A 24,395-nucleotide genomic window follows, 5' to 3' on the forward strand; every position below is an offset into this window, starting at 1 on the left:
TTCCCACATGGTTTGATTCATAATTACTTCCAGCTTCAGGAAACTGGCCCTTTTAAAGGCACCAAACATAAGTTCTTGACTTTGTTTGCACTTAACAAATCAAGCAATGAATCAATTCTATCTAAGCTGCCAGCAATTCTGAATTCTACAATTTTTATATTCCTCTTCATCAATTGAGACTGTGTCTAACACAGGAATCCCAAAGTTACATAATAAAGACTCACATAAAAAATCCTTATCAGAATGACAAAGGATCAAAAGTGAAACAAACTGAAATGAATTAAGAAGGGCAAACCAAAACCAGGGATGGCAGCTACATCCCACCCAAATGTGGGAGAGGCTCAATGGATGAACAACAAACAGCCAGGTAACTGAATTGCTATAAATAGCTTGGGTTAGTTTTCTTAACTATTTCAATGCTCAAACAATTGGTACAGGATGGAAGAGATTAGGTAGAAGGAGATGAATTAAAAATCTAAAATGAAAGAGAAATAAATAATTGCCAGAAAATTACCAGTGTCATAAAGCATGCTAAGCCTTTAAATAATCTTTCAGAAAAAGCATCAGGAGACTCTTCATGTGATGGTCAGAATCCTTTCACTTAGCCTGTGAGAGACATTCTTAGTCTTGGACAGGGCAGGATATCATTGGGACTTCTCACTTCTTTTCTTTTGTCCCTCATTCAGGATTGCAGGAATACAAAAAGACAAATTGAAAAAAACCCACAGGGCAGAAAGAAATCCCACAGCACCAGGCATGGGGAAAGTCCAGCATTCCAACACGTTTACTGCTTATTTTTACAGTGTTTAATGGCAAAGTACCACACAAAGACACAAACAGTTTCAAAGCAGCCTCCCAGCCTAGAAAGAAAATGAGGGGAAGGGGCTCTGTTTCAGTTCTTCATTATTAAAGCTCTGAAGTAAAGAAATTTCAACAAACATAAGTAACCCAATCTGTGTGTTTCCCTAGCCCAAACTCCCTCCATTTTTATGGTCTTTTCAAAGTCTAGATCAAGTTTCATTTGAGTTTGCAGGGTGAAGGTTGTTATTTCTGCCTTCCCCCCCACAAGACACAATTTTTTTCTCTTTTCTTTTTAATACAAAATTGAAATCATCATGAATATTCAAAAAATCTTTGTTGCACTTTCCCAATCTATTCTATACTGAAGAAATAAGTAAATACACAACATTACAAAATGTCTAGCAAAAGACAAAGCCTGTTGGAAAAATATTCCTTCTTTTAGTTAAATTCTGCCTAAAGATTCCCAAAGTACGCAATATAAAATATATACCAATATAAAATATATATCATATAGTTAATAGGGTGTACTCATAGAAGTTAATATTATGTTATTGTGATTAACTATAGTGATCATATAACCATTTTTCCAATTGAGAAGGGCAACAACTTTTTTTTCCTATTCCTACCTTGAAAGAAAATGATAAGACCCCCTGTTTTGAGTGCAAAATGATTCCATGAAACTCACATGTATCTCCTAACATTTGTTAAACTTTATGAGTGACTGGTTCTTCCCCAAAGTCAAATCCTGGTAAGATTTTTCCATCATTCATTAAGTGAGATTTTGACATCCAAGGTTTTGAACTGACTATGGTGGAAGGTGAAAAGATCTACCAAGTTCCTAAGGGGAACTTTTCTCTGTTGGAAGCATCAAACCCCCACTGTACCTGCTGAAGTCTCTATGAAAGTAGTTTCTGAAGGATGAGTTTGAAAGAGGGGCAGAAGCAGTCACTAAGCTTCCATCCCACTGAGGAAATGACACACCAGCAGAGCAGGAAGGAAAGGTGGCACAGAAGCACAATGCAAGGGAGGAGCCCCCAAATAACATGGGTTACAAAAAAGGAACTTTTCATATGCTCAACACAAGTGAACCTACACTTGCCATCAGCCAAGGCAGACTCAAAGCAGTCATTAAGGTGACTAAACCAAGCATTCAGAGAGTACTAAGTAACAGAAGAATGACAATACAACCTTCAGCTTGGCCCACTTAATAAGCCTTAAATACAGTCTATAATTAACTCCACGTTCACGATCCTCCTTTGGAAATCTCATTTAATTCAATGCAAACATAGATTCTGCTTGGGGAATGATTCAGAATTTGTAGTGAATGAGACTCTTGTTTCTAAGACCTGGCCAGTCTCAAAGAACTACTACAATATAAATATTTAATAATAACAAAAGCATGCAACTCATTGCCAAGCACAGATGTTAGAAGTGACTGCAAATCTTGGCGTTTGGTGGCACCCAGTAATCCACTGGCTGAGTCACCAAAGTGATTGATAGCCTGAAGTTGTTCAGGAACTATTGCCCCCCCCAACCCCCGAGAATGAAAATCTGTGAGTTGTATCAAAGTTTTTGTATAAGCATTTTTCTCTGCACAACCAGAAAATGTTATCCTTACAGGTTTTAAAAAGGTTCCTGCTGCTTGGGAAAACTCTTTAGCAGGGAGAAACAGATGCAACTGGCCTGTTTCTATACTTAGTGCATATTTTGTTTTGATATTCTAATTCTGGTAAAGATGTTATGGTTATTACAAACATAACTAAAAGATAAATTCCTCTTGCAACAGATCTTTTTCACTAACCTGGTCCTAAGGAGACTTAGGTCTTGTTTTGACTAAGGGAACAACTCATTCATAAACTGCATTGTGTATGGAAGTCCTCAGCTTTCCATTCACCCTATGTGTCATTAACAATCTCCACCTGGATACCATCCTGCCCTTTAAAAGCTGTTAGACTTTCTAAAGAAGAGCTTTCCCAGGCTCAGGCATCTTTCACCTCAATATTCTTCTTTCCAACAAGACTGGTCAGAAGCTGTTATTTCCATGAAGCCTCCATACAGCATCTTTAAAAGTGGCCACCCCTCACAGGTGAGATTCCTGTCCATGCCAGCCTCCCTAATTACAGCCAGGCATTTCTCAGCTCCCACAGAAAACACTACTCAAGTGCTTCTGACAGAATTCCTTCCAAAGTGAACAAATCTGGTTTCATTAGCATTTCCATGAATTCAGGGAGAATAAAACCATTACACTCCTGTAACCAGAGCAGACTGTTCTATATCTGAATAAAGGCCCTGGACAACTGCAGGGTAGAGGACATTAAAGTAGCAATGCACAAAAAAAGCAAAGATGCAAAGGCAAATAGACACATTACTACTTAGTTATGTCAAATGTTTTCCTTTGTATGACATCCAAAATGCAAGTCAGAGCACTTAAGGTGTAATGCAGATCTACCTTGGTAGAAAATGTTAGTCTTATGGGCCATTAGTTTCAATGGCATCAACTGACACAGCCAGCAACAGGTTTTGAGCAAATGAAAGATTAAGAAAAAGAATGCAAAGAAAACTAATTGTTGCCCTAAGTGCTTCAAGTCACACAAGATTCTCACATGCTGTCAATTAAGTGAACTCTATAAAGTTATGATTTATGGCAAGATTCCACCAGAGTGATTATATCACAACAACAGACACAATTCAATTATTTCTGCCAGTAAAGTCATCAGTGCAGAACATATTACCCCTTTCAACTCTAAGCATTTTTTTTAACCAGAAAGTGCTTCTGTGATGGTACCATCTTGACTCAGTCACAGCAAGTATTTTTAACCACTAAGTCCCACTGAATTCAGACTGTACTTAGAAATTTGGTACCACAAAATTTCTGACCAACAAAGGTGAACTGGTAGAATGGTAGCTAAGTCCTCTACACTATCAGCCATTTTTCTTCCCAAATTTATTTCCTACATTTTCTGGTATTTTCAGCCATTTTCTGTCTTCCATGTTATTAAAAAGAAAAAAAAAAAAAAAAAAAACAGAAAAAAAAATCCAGAATAATTCAGGCCAGAGGTGAAGTTTGCAGGTCATCAGCTCTATTCTTAAAGCAGGATCAGCTTTAATTTTAGAGAAGAAACAACAAGAGAAATAAACAACCACAACAAGAAAAGGGAAAAAAAAAGAAAACAAAAAGAAACACCTAACATGGCTGCAGTTAAAAAAGAAGTTATTTCAGCTACATACAGTACTTGCTTTCTTTTTCCTTAAGCTAACTTCTAGTATTTATTTATATCATGCTGATTTTGTTACAACTCTTTCTAGAAGTTAACTCTAGGACTTTGAAAAATAAACATGGATATTTAGAATATATATTTTTAAATAGTCAACAAAATCTTTTTTTAATCAAACCAATGGAGAGTTTATAATGGGTAGGTTTTAAGAAAATAAATCAGTGCTCTGGAAGCCCTCTAGCAGGTAAAAACCTCACTTGGCCTCATGCTGAAGAATAAGAAAAAGCAGACTGTGCCTTGGAGTGCTATAATCAAACAGGTAAGTCAGCAAAAAGGGGAAAAAGAATGGAACAGAGGCCTGAGGGGACGGAAGACTCAAGGGATTTGCTAAAAGCACAATGAAAGGGACAGAGCAGGCAGAAGGAGAAGGAAGACTGAAGCAGTGGTTTGGATGCAGCACAGACTGGGATGACAACTGTGTGTGGACAGTCAGTGGGCGTGTTCAATAAATTGGACATTACAAAATACACAGAAATAGCCTGGAAAAAACAATCAGTCTAGTTAAAAAGCTAAAAAACATTTTCCCTCTCCAACACCCAGACATTCACTCAAAGGTTACTTTACCCATTTCACAATTTTGGATTTGTCTTTTTGCTTTGACTTCTACATGTATAAATTGAAGGTAATGTATCAAGTGAATCTCATCTATGGGTACACACACTATTGTTCCTGAATCACTAGGATGTCCCAACACAGAAAATTTAACAAAGAAAATGGGTAAATATGCCACCAGCATGGGTTCCAGAAAGCATGCAACAAAAACTGTGTAGAACACTACATTGAATGAGAGTAGAAAGAAACCTTGAGCTATTCATGCACTCATTGCTATCCTTCCTGACCACTGAACAAGATACAGAACCTTTGGAGGAAAATTAATAAACAAATAATCAATATTCCTTCTTTCTCATATGCATTCTGCAATCTTTTTGCCATATGTTAATACAACTGAGTTTATGTACCCAGCTGCATCTGCAAAAGAAGTTCCTACTTAGAGACTTTCTCATCTCCTGCAAGCAGCAATTCCCAACACACTTAGGAGCTTTTATGCCATTATGGAAGCTCACAGGCTGCTCACGGTCACTAAACTGAATTGTTTCACCCTATAAGTACAATGATATTTTCAAAACATTAAGAATGGGGTTCATATTGACATGACATGCTGTGCAGGGGATGTATTCTCAAGTCATTCAAAGCCACGAGATTGGTTCTGGACCCTTTTAAGTAGAAGGCTTTTAGCAGTGTTTTTGCTCCCAATACCAAAAAATTCCGTCAGGTTGCTGACCCCAGAAATAGGGTGGCTACTGACCCCTAGTGTTCGGCAACCCAGGTTCAATTCGACTGATTTAAGGCAAAAAGTACGAGAAGCATCTTCACCCTTCAGCACTGCAGCGTCCTTCTGACATAGCAAGAGGTCCCTGCCTTGTGCTGAGGTTCCTTCTGCTCTATTTCATCAACAAAAATAGTAATATCCATTTTGAAAGGAACAAGTAGGAAGGAAATATAAACTCTTAAGCATCCCAGCAAATTGTAGATTCACATTTCTTCTGCTTTCACATCTGTAATTCATTTTTCATTTGGAAGGTTAAGAGAAGGATATCTAGAGCAGACTGACAGTCGTGGCTTCAAGTGGGTATTTATAGACTCTTGATCAGTTATTAAGGAATTAATGACAGTGAACCACAATCCAAGCTGGCCTGCAAAGCCTAGTGCAAGGAAAGAAGCTGTAATTGCCAGGTTGCTGCAGGACTTGGCTGTCCCAGGAAGAAGTGTAGAGTCTAGTCAACCAGCTGCCTAGGTGACATAAAAGTTGCTTACAACAGAAAGCTGCAACTACAGAAATGAAGAAGAATCTTACTGTTCTACTTACAATTTTGAGTCCAGGTTCAGGAGAAAGCCCAGTTTGTCATATTCTGGAAAACAAAAGCAAAGGACACAATATCATAAAAGCTGCAAGAGTCTCCTCTGCAAAAGGCACCAAAACCAAACAGCAGCAAGTCCTTATAGCAGCTGTTAACAGATTATTGTTACTCCAAAGTATTCCTAAATTAACATTTCTCAGTCTCCAGGAAATACCACAGCAAGAGAACACATGGGTAACCATTAATTCAGAAATCACCAGAATTAAGCAAGCTATCCAGAGTGATAAAAAGTATTACTAAAACCACTTAGGCAGTGATAAACAAAGCTTTCCTGCTTGCTGTACAAATAATCTTGACACTAAACTGTATGAAAAACATTCCTCCTAAGTTCCGATGTGTAGAGCTTTGAAATTTTTCTTCATTCCTTGTCTATTCCAACCCACAACTTCATAATCAAGCAGCTCTTTTTCAAGAGAAAGGTTTTCACCACTCACAGTGGCAAAAATGCTTAAAATTCAGGTGTTGTCCAGTATAAAACTGCAAAGTCAGTTTATGCCACAAACAGGGGACAGCTACAGAAACAAAATCACTCAGAACATCTGCAACTCATGTACAAAATACAGCATCCCTGAATATATTGTGATCTTGTAAATCAAACACTGGATACAAAAATCAAAACTATTAGAATTCATATGAGATACACAAGGAAAAGGTGCAGTGTTCTTCTTCTGGGTTAAGCTCAGGGCCTTCCTCACACTGAGGACCCCCAGGTCTCACACCTAAACAATAAAAAAAATACAGAGAAGTAAAAGATAACCCAATCAGAGATTAAAAGAAACAACAAGAAAAAAAATCTCATAAGCTCATAAGCTTTTAGAAAGACCTCACTGGAAATACAAGATTACTTTTCTCATGAGACAACCCTAGGATTTCTGGTGCAGCAGTTTACCTCTGAAGATCACAAGCTTTTCACTCTCACTTACCAGAACAGCCAAGCCTAAACATGTACCTCAGACACAATGATTGCACCAGACTGGCCAATGTAAACTGTGCCATTGGTTTCAATCCCATTAAGGTTTAATTCCTGAGCCAAGGGAAGTATTCTATTTGACATCACTTAGGTAACAGAAGCTGCAGAACACGCGCACGCTTGATATTGGCACATAGTGTCTGTTCCCTGCCAGCACCCGAGTGCCACCCACCATCCCCACTCCACCTGTGCATCTCTCCTCCTCTCTTCACATACTGACAAGTTCTGTTTCCCCCATGTGCTGCTTTCTTCATAATTTCTTCCCAGTTTATTCCTCCCACAAGAAATTATGTCCTGTACAACCTCACCTCCTCCGCCAGTAGGATTGTGCATAGGAAGGTATCCACTCCATAAAAAGAAAAATGCCTTCAATTTTTATTAACCCTTCAGACTCCCAAAATTAACATCTGTACTAAGGAAACAACCACAAAAATTTTTTTAATAACTCTTTTTTTAAAACCATCTATAGCCACTGACCCAACTGTCATCAGTCTTATCTCATTCAAACCAACACTGCCTTCTTCCCAACAGGAAATACAAAGAGAGGAAATGCAATAAGAGATACATCACCTCATAAGTACAACAACATCCTAGACTTTCTATTAACTCAGCACTTCATCAGCTTTGCAACCAAAGCACCAGAACACAGTCATGAGCTAAACACTAAGCACAGACCTTCACTGCAGTGTTTCACAAGATTCATCTTCTGTTTGTCACAAATGTTTCACCTTCCCTAGGCTTTAAGTTTTCATGTTCACTGAAATTACTTTGCACTATCTTGCAAAAGGCACCTCCAAAAACAAGTATTACAAAACAAAACAACGTTTCTGGTTTCAAGCCTGATGCAGGGGTATGTTCTTGATTTTCAGTAGGGTCTAAGTACAGTTTCAGGCTATAACATCAAACCAAAAGCATCCACGCCCATTCCTCTTGTTGGCAGGTGAGATGTGCAAGCTACTGCAGGCAGAGAAATGCTGCCCTCACCATGGGCCATTTCACTCTCATGGGCACTTTTGGAAGTCAGCATTACTATTAGCTTAGAAATCAATGTCTATCACATGCTGTTTCCCCAGGAAAGACACTAGGACCCTCCAAAATTACAGATTCAAAGTAATCTTCCTTTTTAGTAAAATTGGAGTCCTGCTACAGACTTCCAGTGTCATTTAGCTGTATCACTGCAAATACAGGGGCCAAAAGTCTGCCCACATGCTGGCTGGAAGTAGCCTGGATTCACAAAAGACAGATAAAGTCCCAAATATCTGAAGAAAGCCAAACACACAGAGCCTAGCTGCAGGAAAAGTCAATCCTTGTCTGAAGTTATGTGCCTAAATTAAAACAAGATGAAACACAGATCCACACAATCAAAGTACAACTGAATCTAAAATACAGTTTGGTCAGGGTATGACAATTACAGGAGAGGAACTGAACTGATCACATAGTTCACAGCTCAAGAAAGGGGCAATCCCATTCCTACCTTTTCCTCCATTGAAAATAGAGGTGGCAATAGCCTGCCTTGGCACTCATGCCACCCCTCTGTGCCCTTACAGGTTGCTTCCTCCTCCCATAACCTTAGTTTAAAGCCTTACTCACCATGTTAACCACTTGATATACAGAAATATTTCTCCTCTTTTGGAATAAAGAAGTGCTGGAATATTAGAGAAAATAGAACAAAATAGTCAGAGAGAATAAGGTAAAAAGACTTCTCCATCAAAAATCAGCTTGGACCAGCCGGCCATGTTAAGTGTGGTTTGATGTTGGCCTCCACCAACATCATCAAGATGATCTTCCCCCAGCACCACAATCCTTAGGGGTCTCTGCACTGAAGGACAATGCAAAGCCACTCACAGGTACAGTCTGGAGAACTCCTTTCACATTTAAGCATGCTCGTAGGTCTGATCCTGCCCAGGCCATGTCTGACCCACCAATTTCCAGACCAGACACTTCTATGGCTCTGTGGCACAGGATCTGCTTTTAAGTCAAAAGATGAGTAAAGGTAATAAAGAACTTAGTTTGCATCCCCTGGAAGAACATCATGGAGTAATCTGAACAAAACTTCATATTATCAGCCCAGAGAAGACTGAAAGGCCCATGAAGGATAAAAGTAACATTATTAGAAGAGCACAAGTCATTCTAAAGATCACAATCACCTGTGCTAAGGACCCACAGATCTCAGTTGACAAGGTGATACAGCAGTGCACAGAAGCACAGAAGTGAACAGGGGAAATGAAGTTTCATCATGAACCATCTTGCATTATAAGAACAAGAGGTCATCTTAGGTCAAAACCAAAATGCATTTCTACATTTCCAGGAAGATCAGAACTGAATTAGAATCTAAGAACTGACAACTATTTCATAATAAAGCATGTAATTGGGATTACATGAACAGAAATAGAGCCAAGCATAGCAATTTCTACAAATTATGCAAATCCTGTGCCAAATTCAATGTTGGCATTAGCATGGAAATTCCTCCAAAGAATCCAACAGAAATCCAGCTACCAGGCTGCAAGTGAGAGATGCATTGTTTCATGTCTGAAAACTCCATGCAGACCACCCAGGAAGCCATAAAGTCCAGTGTACAGTATCTAGCCAGTATTCAACTTGCCTCTTGTATCTGCAGCCAATACAGCTATAAAGAAGCAGAAATAGAAAATTAAACCTTTTTTTTAAAGACAGACTATATGCAGTTCTAGCTCTGTGTTTAACTGATAATTGCAAGTACAGGACGGAAGGCAGAAGATTCAATTTTGCTATTTTATTAAAAACGTTTGGGTTTGTCAAAGAAATCAGTATGATTCTCAAGAGACAGAAGTCCTATCAAGGATGCTCAGACCACCCTGATATATTTCATCCTGTCCAGTGCAGTTTGGTCTCTGCAGAATTGAGGATCTATATGAGCCAAGCCCTGGTCACTATTCACATGCAAGTTCTACATCTGCAGCAAAGGCCACAAGTAAAATAACTTATTCTGCAATGAAAAAGGCCAAACACATCACATTCACCTTGGACTAAGAAAACACATATGGACAGTTATAAAAGTTCACCAATGTAAAATAACTCTGCTATAACTCGAGAGACAAGAAAGAATTAATGAAAAAAAGTCATGTTAAATGGATCAACTGAAAAGGACAAAAGAAAGCTTTTATTGCAAGGTTAAAAAAATAGCAGTCAGGACTACTGAGTAACAATCGAAGTACTGGATAAACAAAGACTTAATGTTACATCCTTTCCTTAGGATTTTCACTTTAACCTCTTCAGTGATGGAATTTACTGGTGAAAACATTATCTTCTATTTAAATAACCAGGGAATAAAAAAGACTGCAAAGGCAAGTTCAGGAGTGGTACAGCTGAGGCCACCTGAGCTTCTCAGCACAGCCCTGCATGGACTGCATGCAGGTCTATGCTTCAGTTTCCTTCTCACCCGCACTCAAGCTTTTGCATATGCATTTACCAACCTTTTTCTGCAGGTTGCCAAGTGACATCAAGAGAAACACCAAGAAAACTGGTAAGACAAAGCCCAGTCCATGGTGCCTTTCTCTGCTCTGTAACAATCCACAGAAGGAGCAGAAGTGCTCAGCTCTTGCAGCCCAGCACCAGAAGCTTACCTCATCAGTCTACATCTGCACATCCTAATAAAACTATAGCTACCTCCAATGGTAGAAAAGCAACTGACTGCTATAAGCTGAATTTAGGAAAGACTCTGATAGGAAGATGAAAAATTTCCTGCTATGATCTGCATATGCCCTTTCACTTTTGCCAGGAAGTCATCTGTTTCAAGCCACACTACAGCCTTTGCTGAACAGTTGTTCCATTTGCTGCTATGAGTCCACTTGGCAAATGGAGTTAATGCTGCCCTACTGAGTCTCCCAACATACTCTTTATTCTATAAAGTTTATCGTATTTCCTAATAAAAGTCAAGAACAATATTAACAAACCAGTAATCTATACTGGCTTTTAGTGACTTACAAGATGTGCTGATTTGATGCAGAGATGTCACATGAGAGAGAAAAATCACATTGAAATATTTTTAATTTGAGGCATTCATTAAGCCACTTCTTGACATTTGCACCTCAAATCATTCACAGCTGTATTTTCAACTGGAGGAATAGAGCATTAATAAGACAGATGATACTGGACACACTGGCAAAGTCACATAAAGACTATGAAACTGCTTCATGACAGTCACTGGCAAAGATTCAAGCAGCTCCCACAGTCTACACTCAGAAAAATAAAGAATGAAGTAGAACTTCATTAATCAAGAATGAAAAGGAAAAAGCATTTCTGCAGGAAAAAAGCCACTAAAACCAACAGAGAAAATACATGTATTTCCCTTTTTTCTTTCTGCCTTACAGGAATGAAGAAATATACAGCATAGTAAGTTCATCTCTCCTTTCACATCGTTATCACATAGTGCTAAGACAGAAATGCAATTTGGTGAAAAACCCCAACACTCTAGAACCACATCAGCTCCAAACATTAAAGTTGCTTTCCTCAAACTAAGAATGCCTAAAGTTAATTACCACTGACCTGAAAATCCAGGAAATACCAGAGTGTGCAACTGTAGACATTTGTACTATCAGAATATAATTGAGAAATCAAATAAACAGCAAAGAATCTTCTGCAAGTCACCAATGTTTTTCTCTTATGCTAGGAATCTATCACTACCCTATAGATTTGATACCTCATTCAGACACATTTCTATTCCTGGCCTCCATCCAAAACATAGGCAAGCAGTCACCAAATTCACTCTGGAGTTGTATTTGGTAGGACAGACACAGGGTTATTCTCATCCTTCACAAAATGGTTATTTGAGCATCTTCAGCAGCTGAATGGAACAGAGAAAGTTTCCTTCATAGTTCTCATAGCTTTTCCTAAAATGTTTTATGGACTTTGACTTAAGGAATCACTAAGAGCAAACTCCAAAAGAAGCACAGATTTAAATTCTCAGATGATTACTCCACTATCAGTGTAAACTCAGCATTTGGAAGCATGGTCTTACATGTGGGCTGTCACAAGCACATGAGCTGCAGCAGATAGCTACTCTAAACCAAAGTCTGGGAATCCAGAAGAGTTAATACAAGAGTTAAAACAATTTGAGCAAGACCTAGATAACACTTGCTCTCTTGTAATGTTGGAACTAGCACGTTTTAAGCCTGCAAGTGAGAGCATCTGCAATGAATCAGTGGTCAGTACTGCAATCAAACACGAGCATAACCTACAGCCCAAAGGTATTCAGTATTTTCAGCAAGCACAGTAGCATCTGGGAAACTTGCACATCCAGTGCACTCCTATCCAAGGCTTAGAGAAGAAAAATTTAGCTTGCTGTCAGACACAGGAGGTAGGAAAAAGTCTTGAACAAAAATAGCAGGGGTATAAATCTAACTTTCAAGGTCCAAAGTTTGATTTGGTAGCAACAAAGTAAAACAAAGTAACTAGAGAGGAAAGAAAAAAATAAAAGAAGCACTAGCTGACTATGGCAAGTGAATGAAATCTAGGTCTCCTCAAACATCCTGTGTCCCGATTGTTTCCCCAACTTCAGAGCATGACACCCTTCTTTCTGAAATGGTTTCAGCTGAAACACTGGCCTAGACATAACATCAAACACTTATCTCAGCTGCTCAAGCTTTATCTTTTAAGGGAACAGACAGCCATGAAGAGAATTACAAAAACATCTGGACTTGTGAAGGCTGGACCACAGCATGAACCTCATGGTTCAGCCTCACTCAAAACACATTTGGCTCACATGCCCTCTACCCAATAATCTCCTATGAAGCTCCATAGCTTTAAAGCTCCATAGCCAGATGAGCTTCTGAACACTCAGTTCAGAAAGTTTATCCAGAAAAACCTAGACAGTGTCATTAATCTGAGTTGCATAAGGACAGATTTCCAGCATTTCTAAAAACTGAGACTTGCATGTGGGACAAAGTTAAGAAAGACAGTCAATTCAAGTATGATACAGAAGCTGCAACAAGACATTGCCCTTCACATGGCATGATTAACAGGTACTAAAATGCACTTCTAAGCTGTTTAATATGCAAATATAAGTACCAGTTTTAAGCAGCATGAAATCTTAACAGGGAGACTATTATTCTCAGCTGGCTTTGACTAATTTAAAAAAAGATATATGTAACTTTATGTTTCAAAGCATGTAACTTTAGCTGAAACATCACCTACTGGGAATGGCTGGGCCTGGAGCTGCCATGGTTTCTGTGGGTTCTTTCTGGGCTCTGTCTTTTCCTGGATCTGCAGCAAGGTGAGATGGGATGGACAGCGGAATCACAAAAGCCACAGTTTTTCTCTCTCTCCTTCCTGTTCAACAAGGAAAGCTATCCCTCAGTTGGACAGATACCACACATCTTGACATCTTATTTAACATACCAGTTCAGAGCAAGGTGAACCTTGCAGCACAGCAAGTGCAAAGTACTAAACACAAGACCAATAAACATACAGCTTTCTTGGGCATTTCTGAGCCTCCTTTCTCAAATATATGAGTTTTCTTCACATCTCTTCAATGAAGGAAGTTAGTCTTGTTGCAGTGAAAGGGTTTACAAAAGATGTCTCAATTCCTAACCAATCCAAGCTTGAGTTGTAAAATGCAAGCAGAACAGAGACCAGTTCTTTTAAAACAGGCCCAGGCAGTGCATGGCTCACATGAGCCTGTCTCCCACCCTCCATATTAACAGAACTCCAAAAGACACAGAGCAGTTGAACTGTTTTTCATCACTAAGTTTACTTTCCATTTGGTGGAAACATTTATGGTTAACTCCACAGATACAAAATCTGTGGTTAAAATTCAAGCAAGGGTATCTCAAACCTATGCAACTTCCTCCCTACTTCTGCAGACTGAAGAGACCACCACCCAATACAGGACACAGGCAACAACACACTTCAGTTATGACATATTAATTAGTAAGAGAGAATTAATAGGGGGTTTCTTTCCCCCATATACACAACAACATATCCATTTGGCACCCTAGAGATACTCCCACAACAGATCATGCATTAAGATTAGATCTATTTCCAGATAGAAGTTTTAGAGGAGATACAGGGAGAGTAGAAAAAGTTTGAGGTGTTTTAAACAAGGTAAGTTACTACCACTAGTTGAGGGGTTAGTAAATCAGATGTGTGTTCAAGCTTCAATGTTAGTGTCAGGCAGCAGGCTCTCTTTCAAAGACTGCAGGCAGAAGACAGGTGCTATGTTGGAAGGCAGCATGTTCCCCCTGTCAACCTAAGAGGAAAGGCTGGCAAGCAAGATAAAAAAAATCCAAGTGAAGGTTTTGTCTTTTGTGGAAGACAATAAATATCCCCATCTTTTAAGTGTTAAGGGGTTTAAAGTTATAGGAGCAATTCTTAGTCTTTCCCTTGCACTTCATATATCATTATATACACACCATAAACTGAATTTCATCAAGTATTATGCTCACTATGGTGTGTCATGGCTGCAGCTTGCACATTATACACAGCCAAATGGAGAGTTACTGATCCAGTGAAGTGCTCCCAGCACAAAAGAATTTTTAATTTCTGGTTCAGTTTCATTGTAGGTCACACTTAGGTTCCAAACAAAATGAGATTGGGAAGGATTTGCCCTGGGGTTCAATAATGCTGGTCAATCTCCACCCAAAAAAAAGTTTCCAGCCCTATTGGTTTAGTTACGACTCTTTGGTCTTCTCCTTCCTGGAAGCATTCCTCATGTTTTTCCCCAAATAACTCAACTGTTTGTTTAGCTGGGAAACTATCCTAGTAGCATGAAACAGTTTTTCTTCAGCTGGTAGGTGACATCATCTTAATGCCTTTCACATGAGAAGAGGAGCACAAACTGCATCATCAACACATGTCCAGGTCATTTCCTCGCTGGGTAAGGGAAGAGTCCCGCAGGTTAATCCTTGTGTCGTACTAAGGCTCTTAAAACTCCCACTGCACTTAGGAAAGGACCTATTTACCCTTTGGCTAGGTGGTTGATTACCACAGAAGTCTGACTCAGTGTCCTGCCTCCCAACATGGCTACCATGTCCAATTAGGTAGAAGCCTTGTCATGAGGTGGGAGATAGAGAAGAAGGCAATGTTGTACCTGAGCCTATTGTATGTCCAACGGAGTCAAAGGAAAGAACCACTGAATCTGTAACACAAGAGTACAAGTTCATTTTCCCCTTTTTTTCAGCAGCATTTCTTGCTGTAACATTTTTTTGTTATTTTGCTTAAGTAATTCCTTGTGCTCCCTTCTGGAAGGAAGCAGAACAACTTCTTCACCAACCAGAAAAAAAAACAGGCACCTAGCAAAGGCAGAACAACGCAGTATGCAGTAAATCACAGTGCTGTTAACCAATGAAGTAGCCACAATTCATTGAAAATAATTTAATTTTATGCCTAATAAGCTTGGTCAACTGAATCATAACATGCTTCAACTACTGGCCTAGAGAGTTTTTTCTTATCAAATGTATTCCCAATATTTTGTCTAATATATTAGAGGACTTGCCTGTTATGATCAGTTCTTCCCTGACACTTGGTTTGCTAAGCCAAGCACTTTGTGCTCCTTGTACTCCATGCTCACCACATTCCCCACATCTTTACTCACAGGAGTGACTTCCAACTCAATGCATTTCAATTCATCAATATCTTTTCACCTTTGCACTATATGCAACACATGCGCCAAGCATCAAGAAAATATAACCTCTCTACTTGATACCCTTTTATTTTTGTATCTGGGAATCACAACAAAGCTTTTATCCATGACTACAGTGGCAATTCTTGCTCACCAGTTAATGTCTGACACTTTTAATCACTGTTTCATATGATGGGGCACCCTTTGCTTCAACTGTGGTTTAAAGACCATAGTTTTTATATATGCAACTTGAAATTTGGCCACATAGAAACCCTTAGTGCGTGCTTGCACTCAGCTCACCCCATGATCCCGACCCCTTTATAAGTCATTCATTTTCCTCACATAGGACCCTTCCAACCTAGAATTTGTTTGCAAAAGCATCAGTAATGATTTGATAATCTGTTCCAAGTGGAGATGCATTATGTTATGCTCAATAATGGGACTTTCCCCCAGCTTTATGCTTATTTGAGACAAACCAAGATTTATTTTGGTAGTAACCCTCCTGGTTTCCCATCTATTTTCATGGAAGTCCTGAGTGAAGGAGAAAGATGACCAAATTCTATTCCCCTACCAGTGGAGAAAAATAGGGCCCAGAACTTAGAGACAATTTGCCAATGGGCAAAACACAGAAAAGAACAAACCAGCACAATAGGATTAATAATTTTATGGCCTGAGAAGCTTTAAACTGACACAAAAATAGCTGAACTGTCTCTCATCTTCACCTAAACAAATGGACTGAATCCTTTGACATTTCTCTTTGTCATTCAGGTTTCAGATGCGATCAACTCATCACACATCCTTTGCAGCACCACAAAGGCTGCCAAGGTGCAAGCCCTCAGTGCAAGGCAAAAAGATCAAGCACAAGAAGACTTAGTCTGCTGAAGAGCTTAACCTCCTGCTGCATGCTTGAAATTTAGGCAGGCTATAGTCAGAGGCAGTTACCATGTTAGAGCTGAAAATAACTTGACAGGACTGAGCCCTTGGCTTCTCTGTATTTTACATTATCCTGGTGTTTATGTTCCAACTCTTAAAAATGCAATAAGAAACTGCTAATTTTCAAAATAAACACTGTTGTTTTAATAAAGGACTGTTAATTTGACTGGGCTTAAAAGAATTTAGAAAAAGAAGGTCTGTGCTGTCTCAGATCCAGCACTATGGTAGTAACATGAAAAAAATTAAAAAGAAGATATTACTAGTCTCAAAACTTACTCCAACAAAAATAAAAATCCATCTGGACTTAACAACTGTATTTCCTCTTTTGGGAATAAAATTCAGACATTATTACATTATTCTAAATAGCAAGGAGTTTAATTCATTTTAACTTCATTAACTTCATTTGTCATCAATTTTAAAGTATCTCTGTGGGGTTCTACTTTTAAAAAACTGTTGAGATTTTTATCAACATAAAGTACTGCTTTGTAGTTAATGTCAAATTTAAAAGTTGTTAATTTTCCTGAAATATATTTTGCATTCAAACACTGCACATGAAAATATTAGGATTTATCTAAAAATGCCTGAAAAGCACTGCAAGCACCAAATTAATAACATTATTGCAACCCACAAAATAGTATCATGTTTCATTCCCCTAACTGAGAACATTATCTTCTTCATATAAAAAAAAACAATTTACAAGCAGATTAAGAGCTTCCTTTTCCAATCCAGTCCTTCATGCTACTATTAGTTTCAACTAATCAAATTCACTGTGAATAACCTGAATTATAGTCAACTTCTCCTCGACCTCCAGGAGTAATTTTACTAAATATGGATCTTTATTAAAACGCTGTGTTTATTTCTGGTATTAGCACTCCAAAAGTGAATAAACTATAAACCTGAAGAAGGCTGAGAAAATAATAATACATCACCTTTCTTCTACCCCAAAAAGCTACTCACATCCAAACTCAGAGCTACAGGTTATTTCTGTCAGAAGTTGATGGAGATAAACATTTCTTTGAAGCAAGCCAGATTTACTTGCAAATACACTGAGTTCTGCTTCACAGAACCCTAGAAGAAAAGTTTCTTTGCTTCCATTTTCAAATCTCTTCCAGTCATCACTCAGTTCAAAATCTCCCTGACTTTCTAGGGGGTCTTTTTTGCTGAGACAAAGTGGCAGCTCTGTCTGTGCCCAGTGCCTTTCCCCAAGCCCCAGAGTGTGCTCTACCTTCCAAAGGCGATCTTCAAAGGCTTTATCTTTCAAAACTCATTAAGATACAATGTAAAACATACCCACTTACATGCACCCTTGCCTTAGGTGCCAGGAAATGTTTGTGCCTGAAGGAGCAGTCCCCAACCTTTCAGATACCTATTTCCATAAATAAGCTTAAATTTTTGTCCTCCTGCCTTAACTGAAGGGCCGCCTTTATGCCTAAATCATGAAATCTGACACACAGTAACTTGCCAATATGTACAGCTTAAGGCTGCACATGCCACAGTGCCAGTCTTTTACATCTGTTTTCATGTTAACTACAATCTTTTTTTCAGTGGCTCTAGCAGCTTAAAAAAGAAAAGGAAAAAAACTCCAAAACAACACGATATAGCAAAATCCAAATGCAATTCTGGATCTTATCCAATCCATCAGAAGAAGCAAAGACAGCATAAGTACTCACTCAATTTAGAAGGCACTCAGTGCCAGGAATAATGATGGCTGAGACCTCACCAGCCAGATTGCAAAGTTGCTTTGGGTCACTTTGTGTCAACTTAATCCCAAATTGCATTGGGACTTATGCTCTGGGTCACTTTCCCCTCACTCTCACCATCCAGTTAGAGCATCACAAATTAGACCAATGTACAAATGTGCTCCATCATCCCCCACAAAACAGTGCTGTGCAGGGTTACCTGAATGCACTCACCACAGCCCCTTGGGAGTGTGGAGGAGTGTTGTATGAGACCCTGCTCCACTGCTGTGAAACCAACACAAGAGTCTCATTTCATTCAGGAAAAAGGAGCTCGAAGACAGACTCTGCCAAGACCCTCAATGCTGTTCTGGGAACAAATTTTAACTCATTTCCAACAATGCTCCATACAGGACCCAGAGCTGAATGTACCTTCAAAGGAACACAACTGGACTTGCACAGATCTATTCCGTAGTAAAATAAAAAACAAAACCAAAACCCAAACCTCAAAAAAACCCACCTGCAAGCTAATCTGTGATGGCTACATTTATTGCCACACTTACACCACACTCCAGCTAAGACATCCAGGTATGGACTGATTGTATTTCAAGGCAAGGGACGCACGTCCAAGTGTTGCTAATCCCTCACCTTTCTCAGGGCCTGGATAACTGTGCACCACACTCCCCTGTCCCCAAGACAAATTAAATGATCCATCTTGCTGCATATATTGTGCACCTTAGCTCAGGGCATTTCTGGACACCAGCCTAGTATTTAACTGCTACTCATAACACATTGCTGTATCTTTTCCAGTACTCTGGTTTCTGAACAGACAAATAAACGAAGATTTGGATCTTCACAAAGGAGTGATGATCCTCACCAACAAACTGCAGATTTGTAGGAAACAAATAAAGTCATGCTGAAAAACATCTGAAGTTTCATACTCTATGCACATCACTGGACAATCATTTACCATGGGTACTGCACTGAAGAGATGTATGGAAAGAGCTCTTAAAAGCCCAATTGTGTCAAGTTCTTAAAATAATTTGCAGGAGCAAAATGGATTAATTTCCAACACAAATACTATCCTTACTTTGATTTCATAATTGAAGAAGATGCAATATACAAACTAAAACACAAGCAGTGACAACACATAATGAGAACTGCAAATATAATCCACATTCAAACAAGAACTGTACATAAACTGTATGTTTACCTAAGTGCTGTTTCAATATTTCAGTTAAGACTTTTATAGTAAGTCCCTCTGAGAAGCCACTAACTTTTTATTGCTTTCTACAGATTCTTCCTGCAAGGATTTGTAGATATTTGTCTCAACCTATTGGAAACCAAAGAAGCTGAACCAATAACTTCGCTTTTCTTCTTTTTTTTTGGGGGGGGGGGGGGAGGGGAGGATTGTTTAGTGTTTTTTTAAAGAAAAAAAATGAAATGCAAAACCAGACTTCAGCAATAAAATAACTTCCCCATGAAAAACAAAATGATTGCGTGCTGCTTTGGAAGTGGTCCTGAGAAACCACAAACTGTCAGTCCCACTGGAGTTATAAGAGTTTAATAATAAAGGCTTAACACAGCCTCAGTACCACATACCATTACAGCAATACACACCACAGGCCAAGCCAAACAGGGACTACAAGAACACATGACAACATAAGGCTATGATTTGGCACATCCTTACTCAGATGTTCAAGCTCTGAGGTCTGCATTGCTTTCTTACATGCATAATCAATGTCTCTCATTCCATACACCCCTGTTCTCCAGATACGCCGATGGAGAACTACAACCTGTACTTAATAATGTAATTTATACCTCCAGAGCTTGATCAGAGACCAGATGTCCTGCAGAGCTGCATCAGCTGGCCTGGGGATGGCAACTGCAGTAATATTACCCAACAAAATTTTGATTCAGAGTCAGAATGAAAAGAAAAAAATGAGGTGCTTCATTTTTATCACAGAATTAGAAGAACATTCTTAAGGGTCTGTCATTCATCTGTCTCCTTTTTTCTGCTGAGTACTGAAAAGTATAGGATCAAACATCCCAAGAGACATCAAAATTTATTTTCTATTTGAGATCAATATTCTGGAATGTGGCATACCAGAGAAGGAATATTTAATGACTGAAGCTCTTCATAACTTGCTGACAAAGAGATCAATAACACAAAAAACTATTCTTATGTTTCACCTAGTCAGGAAATGAAGCATACAAAAGCACTCTCAAACACATTCTACTGTTGGGATTCATTTGGCAAGAAGATCTTAGAACATCTCCTGCCCCAAAGAAAAAATATTTTTAATAAGACCCTATCTTATGATGACTCTGCATCATACTGAATAATACTTATATCCAAAGAACTGAAGGGAACTGAATAATTTCATTTCTGTCTTAGAGATCTCACTTAGATATCTAAAGTATGAATATCCTTCCTCAGATTCAGTAAAACATAACTGCCTGCACTTAAAAATTCCTTGACAAGGCAACCTTCACTTCCTAACACATTGTTTTGCATGCTGAAGATGGATTTAGGGAAGGGCTAAGTAATTTACTGAGTTTAATGATAAATGCCATCTGACTAACTTATTAAGTATCCTACTTTTGCATTAATGTTGGTCCCCATTCCCCCAGCTTGGTCTATTTTGTTTTACTAAGCTCTTTCTTCTATAGTGCCAAGGATTTTCCTACTTGACACCTTCTTTTCTGAACACAGTGAGACAGCTCTGTGGTAAGGGCACTGGTCACTATAATAACATCTTCTGTACCACAGTTCAAGGATGTTCCAAATGACTCATATTCATCATTTAAAACTCAAGGCACTAATTGTAAGACATCACCTAAGCTCCCCTTCACACAGCATCAGTGAAGGTCAAAGGAAACGCATATCATACCACTCTTACTGATAATCTCAGCTCCTACACATGCACTCTGTCAAAAACAATCAGTACTGCTCCTGTGTTTAGACACCACAAGGAGTTATGATCTCAAGTGTATTGTTTGAGCAGCATAATTCTAACATTTTCAATATCTAAGACGAGAAATTATATATAAAGATGACACACACAGAGCACAGGCACACTTGCTAATCCCAGATGTGAGAGCAAATAGCAAATAAAGGGACTGCAAGTTTTGGCAAGGAAAACACATGCAGAGTTTGAGTCCAGTGCTGTCTGCAGCTGATAGGAGATCCAGGTTCAAAGTTCAAAACTTAGTCCCTTTGTGGGAAAAGTCACTCAGCAACAGGACACATCTTCAGCAACAGGAAACATCTGATTGTAAAGAACATTTCCAATAAACTCTGGGTTTAATAAATTGTCTTAAAACAGGGCTACACTAAATTTGAATGCCTGTCCTGTGTGCCACCTGGCTATACTTATTTTGGTATGGAGATGTGGGAACAGGACAAAGCTTGTTTCAAATAACGTACCTGTGCGGGAAGATTCATCCTCATTTGAGAACACACATCATTGAAAGATATCATAATAATGGAAATATCTCACTCTTAACAGTAATTCAGTTATGCACTGTACAAATAAAAGTTTCTGCATGTTGCTCTAGCCACTATCTCTTGAAATACCATTCCCATTTACAAAGCACACAGTACTGAAGACCCAAAGGTTCTCTCTCCATTTTTGGTGGCTCACCCAAAAGACCCATTTTATTGACAGCTGAGTTCACAGCCAAGTTTAGATCTGAACCCAGATTCTTTGGCCATCCACTCTGTGCAGACATGAGGTCCCTTCTGTGCTTCAGCCTGGAGCCAGCCAGCTTCCACACCGGGAAACCTGACACGGAGCACTGAGGCTCAGCACAAGCTCTGCTACAGGGAGGGCAGGCACAGCTGGCTCTCAGTGAGTCTCTGCAAACTAAGCCACAGCCAACAGGGGTAATTTTGCTATAACCCATGCAGCCCTGAACAAGTCCTTTGATTAAATTGTTTCTCATCCACAAAAATAAACAATCTGATTTTTTCCAAAGACCCTTGGATAAAAGGCTTGAAATTTAAGAATGGATATAGCAAAGTATTATCACTTGTCTGGAGAATTTAATGTGGCATCAAGGTCTACTGGTTACACTGTAAACAGAAAAGTCATTCTCTGTCACCTCTCAATTTCCTGTCATTTAATTGAAAATACAGCTCTCTTAGTGATACTGAACTTGAGAGATGTAGTAATATTCCTTTAGGCAATTTTTATGAATTTCATGGAACCTAACCAACCTTTTTACACTTGCTATTTTGTGCATTACTCCTTTCTCATCAGGACGTTTGTTATGAAGTGGTAAATGAAGTGAACAACACTCATGTTCTGAACAGATGTATTTTTAAAATGGTTTGAGCATGTCAATTTTCTTTATTCTGCAATGAATGAATGGAATGAAAAAGATGTGGCGTCCTGTGCCAGCTGGCAAATGCTTCAGAAGGATATTACATTGCTATTGTCTTCAGCAGTGCCCAAATAACTGTTTGGTGGCTGGAAGGGCTGGTATGTTTTGCTCATAAGATCAGTATTTATTTGGATCTACTACATAACTTCTCAGAGCCATGATCAGCATGGTGCTTACTGAGCATCAGGGACAGGCAGCTCCTCCGTGTCCATCACAGCTCCTGTTCCAGGGGAAGGCCAACAGCACCTTCTTCTCACCTTGCACTTTGCAGAAGGGAGGTGAACAGTTCCCAGAGACAAAGGACAAGGTGAGATCAAGGTGCTGCAGGCATTCAATGAAGATATACTTGGCTTTGAGGAGCACTCCAGGGAAGGTACGGAACTATCATAAAGTCACAAAAACAGCCAGGCCAAACTCTGCCAATAAAGCTGGTATCCAAGAAGTTCTTTTCTTTACTATGAGAAATCCTTTATAGCTAATCCCAAACAGATTCTCAGCATTTTAAGGAGTTCATTATCTCCTAAGACAGGCCTCATATTTTGGTTTCAATTATTACTGTAGCAAAAAGTCAGTCATACTCCCAAATTCCATAGAACATCATGCAATAAATTACAAAGAAGTATAATTTCTCTCTTTGAAGATAATAATCTATGTGGCAAGACAGAAAATAGGTACTGGCAGTTGGCGAATTACACAGCACAGAGAAAATTAATTCTGTATTTTCATATTGCACAAAAAGCATATATTGTTAGCTTAGATACTATAAAACACAAAGCATTTATAATTTGAAATAAATTGCTTTAGTCTTGTAGCATTTTTCCTAAATATGGACATGGGCTTTTACCTTAATAAAACACAGTTTGTGTCTCAAACTTACATATACTCACACAACTGTCAGAGAACTCTGAAAGGCTGATGCACACTATTTTCTGGTTTACATAAATGAAGATACCTACACTCAATTAATGACAATCAGGACAACAACTATTTTATAGACTCGTCTTCGTTTTATGCCTATTGAGCAACTCAACTATTTTTTCCTCCCTTTCCCTCACATGCAAAAACCTTTTCCTTTTCCAAGCTAACTCTCAGGAACCCCCCCTTTCTCAAAAGCAGAAGTACAAATACTTCCATCAGGAAATTCACATTCTTGAGTTTCTTTGAAAATGATCTACAAGATATTTAGCCAGTGATCAATAGTTTCCCAAAACCTTAAAGCATGCAATATCTGGCCCAACTACAAGAATAACTGCCAACAAGCTCCTATGTAAAGCTTTTACAGTAAGATTTGTCATTTCTCCTGACTCTGCCTGGAGCACAAACAAATTACAGGAAGGACTAAGGTATGAGGTATGAACCTAAAACATCTCCTGAATACAAGTGTTTTAGATGCATCTTGTCCAGAAAATGACCACACTTGAATTTCTTTTGCATAGCAAGGATCTAGATAATTTATAAACATGAAAGGTGATGTTGAACAGAAAGTCTGCTGGATCCATTTTTCACTCATGTATTTTGCACTTTGGGGCCAGGGGGAAGTTTGTGGGAATTTTTTTAACTTTTAACAGCATTGCCACAACTGATTTCAAAATTTGAAAAGATTTCTGGCCCATCAAATCCTACAGCTTAGTAAGTTTCCAAAACATGCTGAGACTTCCAAATGAAAATTTTGATTTGAGAGATCCTACACAATTTGTGATTTTATAGGTAGCAGACAGACTCAGAGATACGGAGCATAAGTTCTTCCCAAGCTGACGGCTTGGGGAACAATTTGTCTTTACCTTATTGACACACTAACTGGTCTAAAAAGGACATTATGTCTACACAAAAGCCTTC

The 24,395-nt window shown here is 38.8% G+C and overlaps 1 protein-coding gene across 4 annotated transcripts in view; it reads right to left on the reverse strand.

The window, feature by feature from the left end:
• The window catches only part of ST3GAL3 (ST3 beta-galactoside alpha-2,3-sialyltransferase 3), a 173,551-nt gene that overhangs the window by 121,084 nt on the left and 28,072 nt on the right, over nt 1-24,395 (reverse strand). For 2 of the 4 annotated variants that reach the window (XM_066555424.1, XM_066555422.1), the window contains one exon: nt 5,944-5,986. Coding sequence is in view for 2 of the 4 variants with exons in the window: in XM_066555422.1 (XP_066411519.1) it covers nt 5,944-5,986 (43 nt within the window). In the remaining 2 variants the exon portion in view is untranslated. Of the gene's footprint in view, nt 1-5,943; nt 5,987-13,136; nt 13,272-15,030; nt 15,079-24,395 lie in introns of all 4 variants that reach the window. The other 2 variants (XM_066555421.1, XM_066555423.1) reach the window with 2 other exon arrangements.

This window comes from Molothrus aeneus, chromosome 9 (genome assembly GCF_037042795.1).
Source record: "Molothrus aeneus isolate 106 chromosome 9, BPBGC_Maene_1.0, whole genome shotgun sequence".
Taxonomy (NCBI): Eukaryota; Metazoa; Chordata; class Aves; order Passeriformes; family Icteridae; genus Molothrus; species Molothrus aeneus.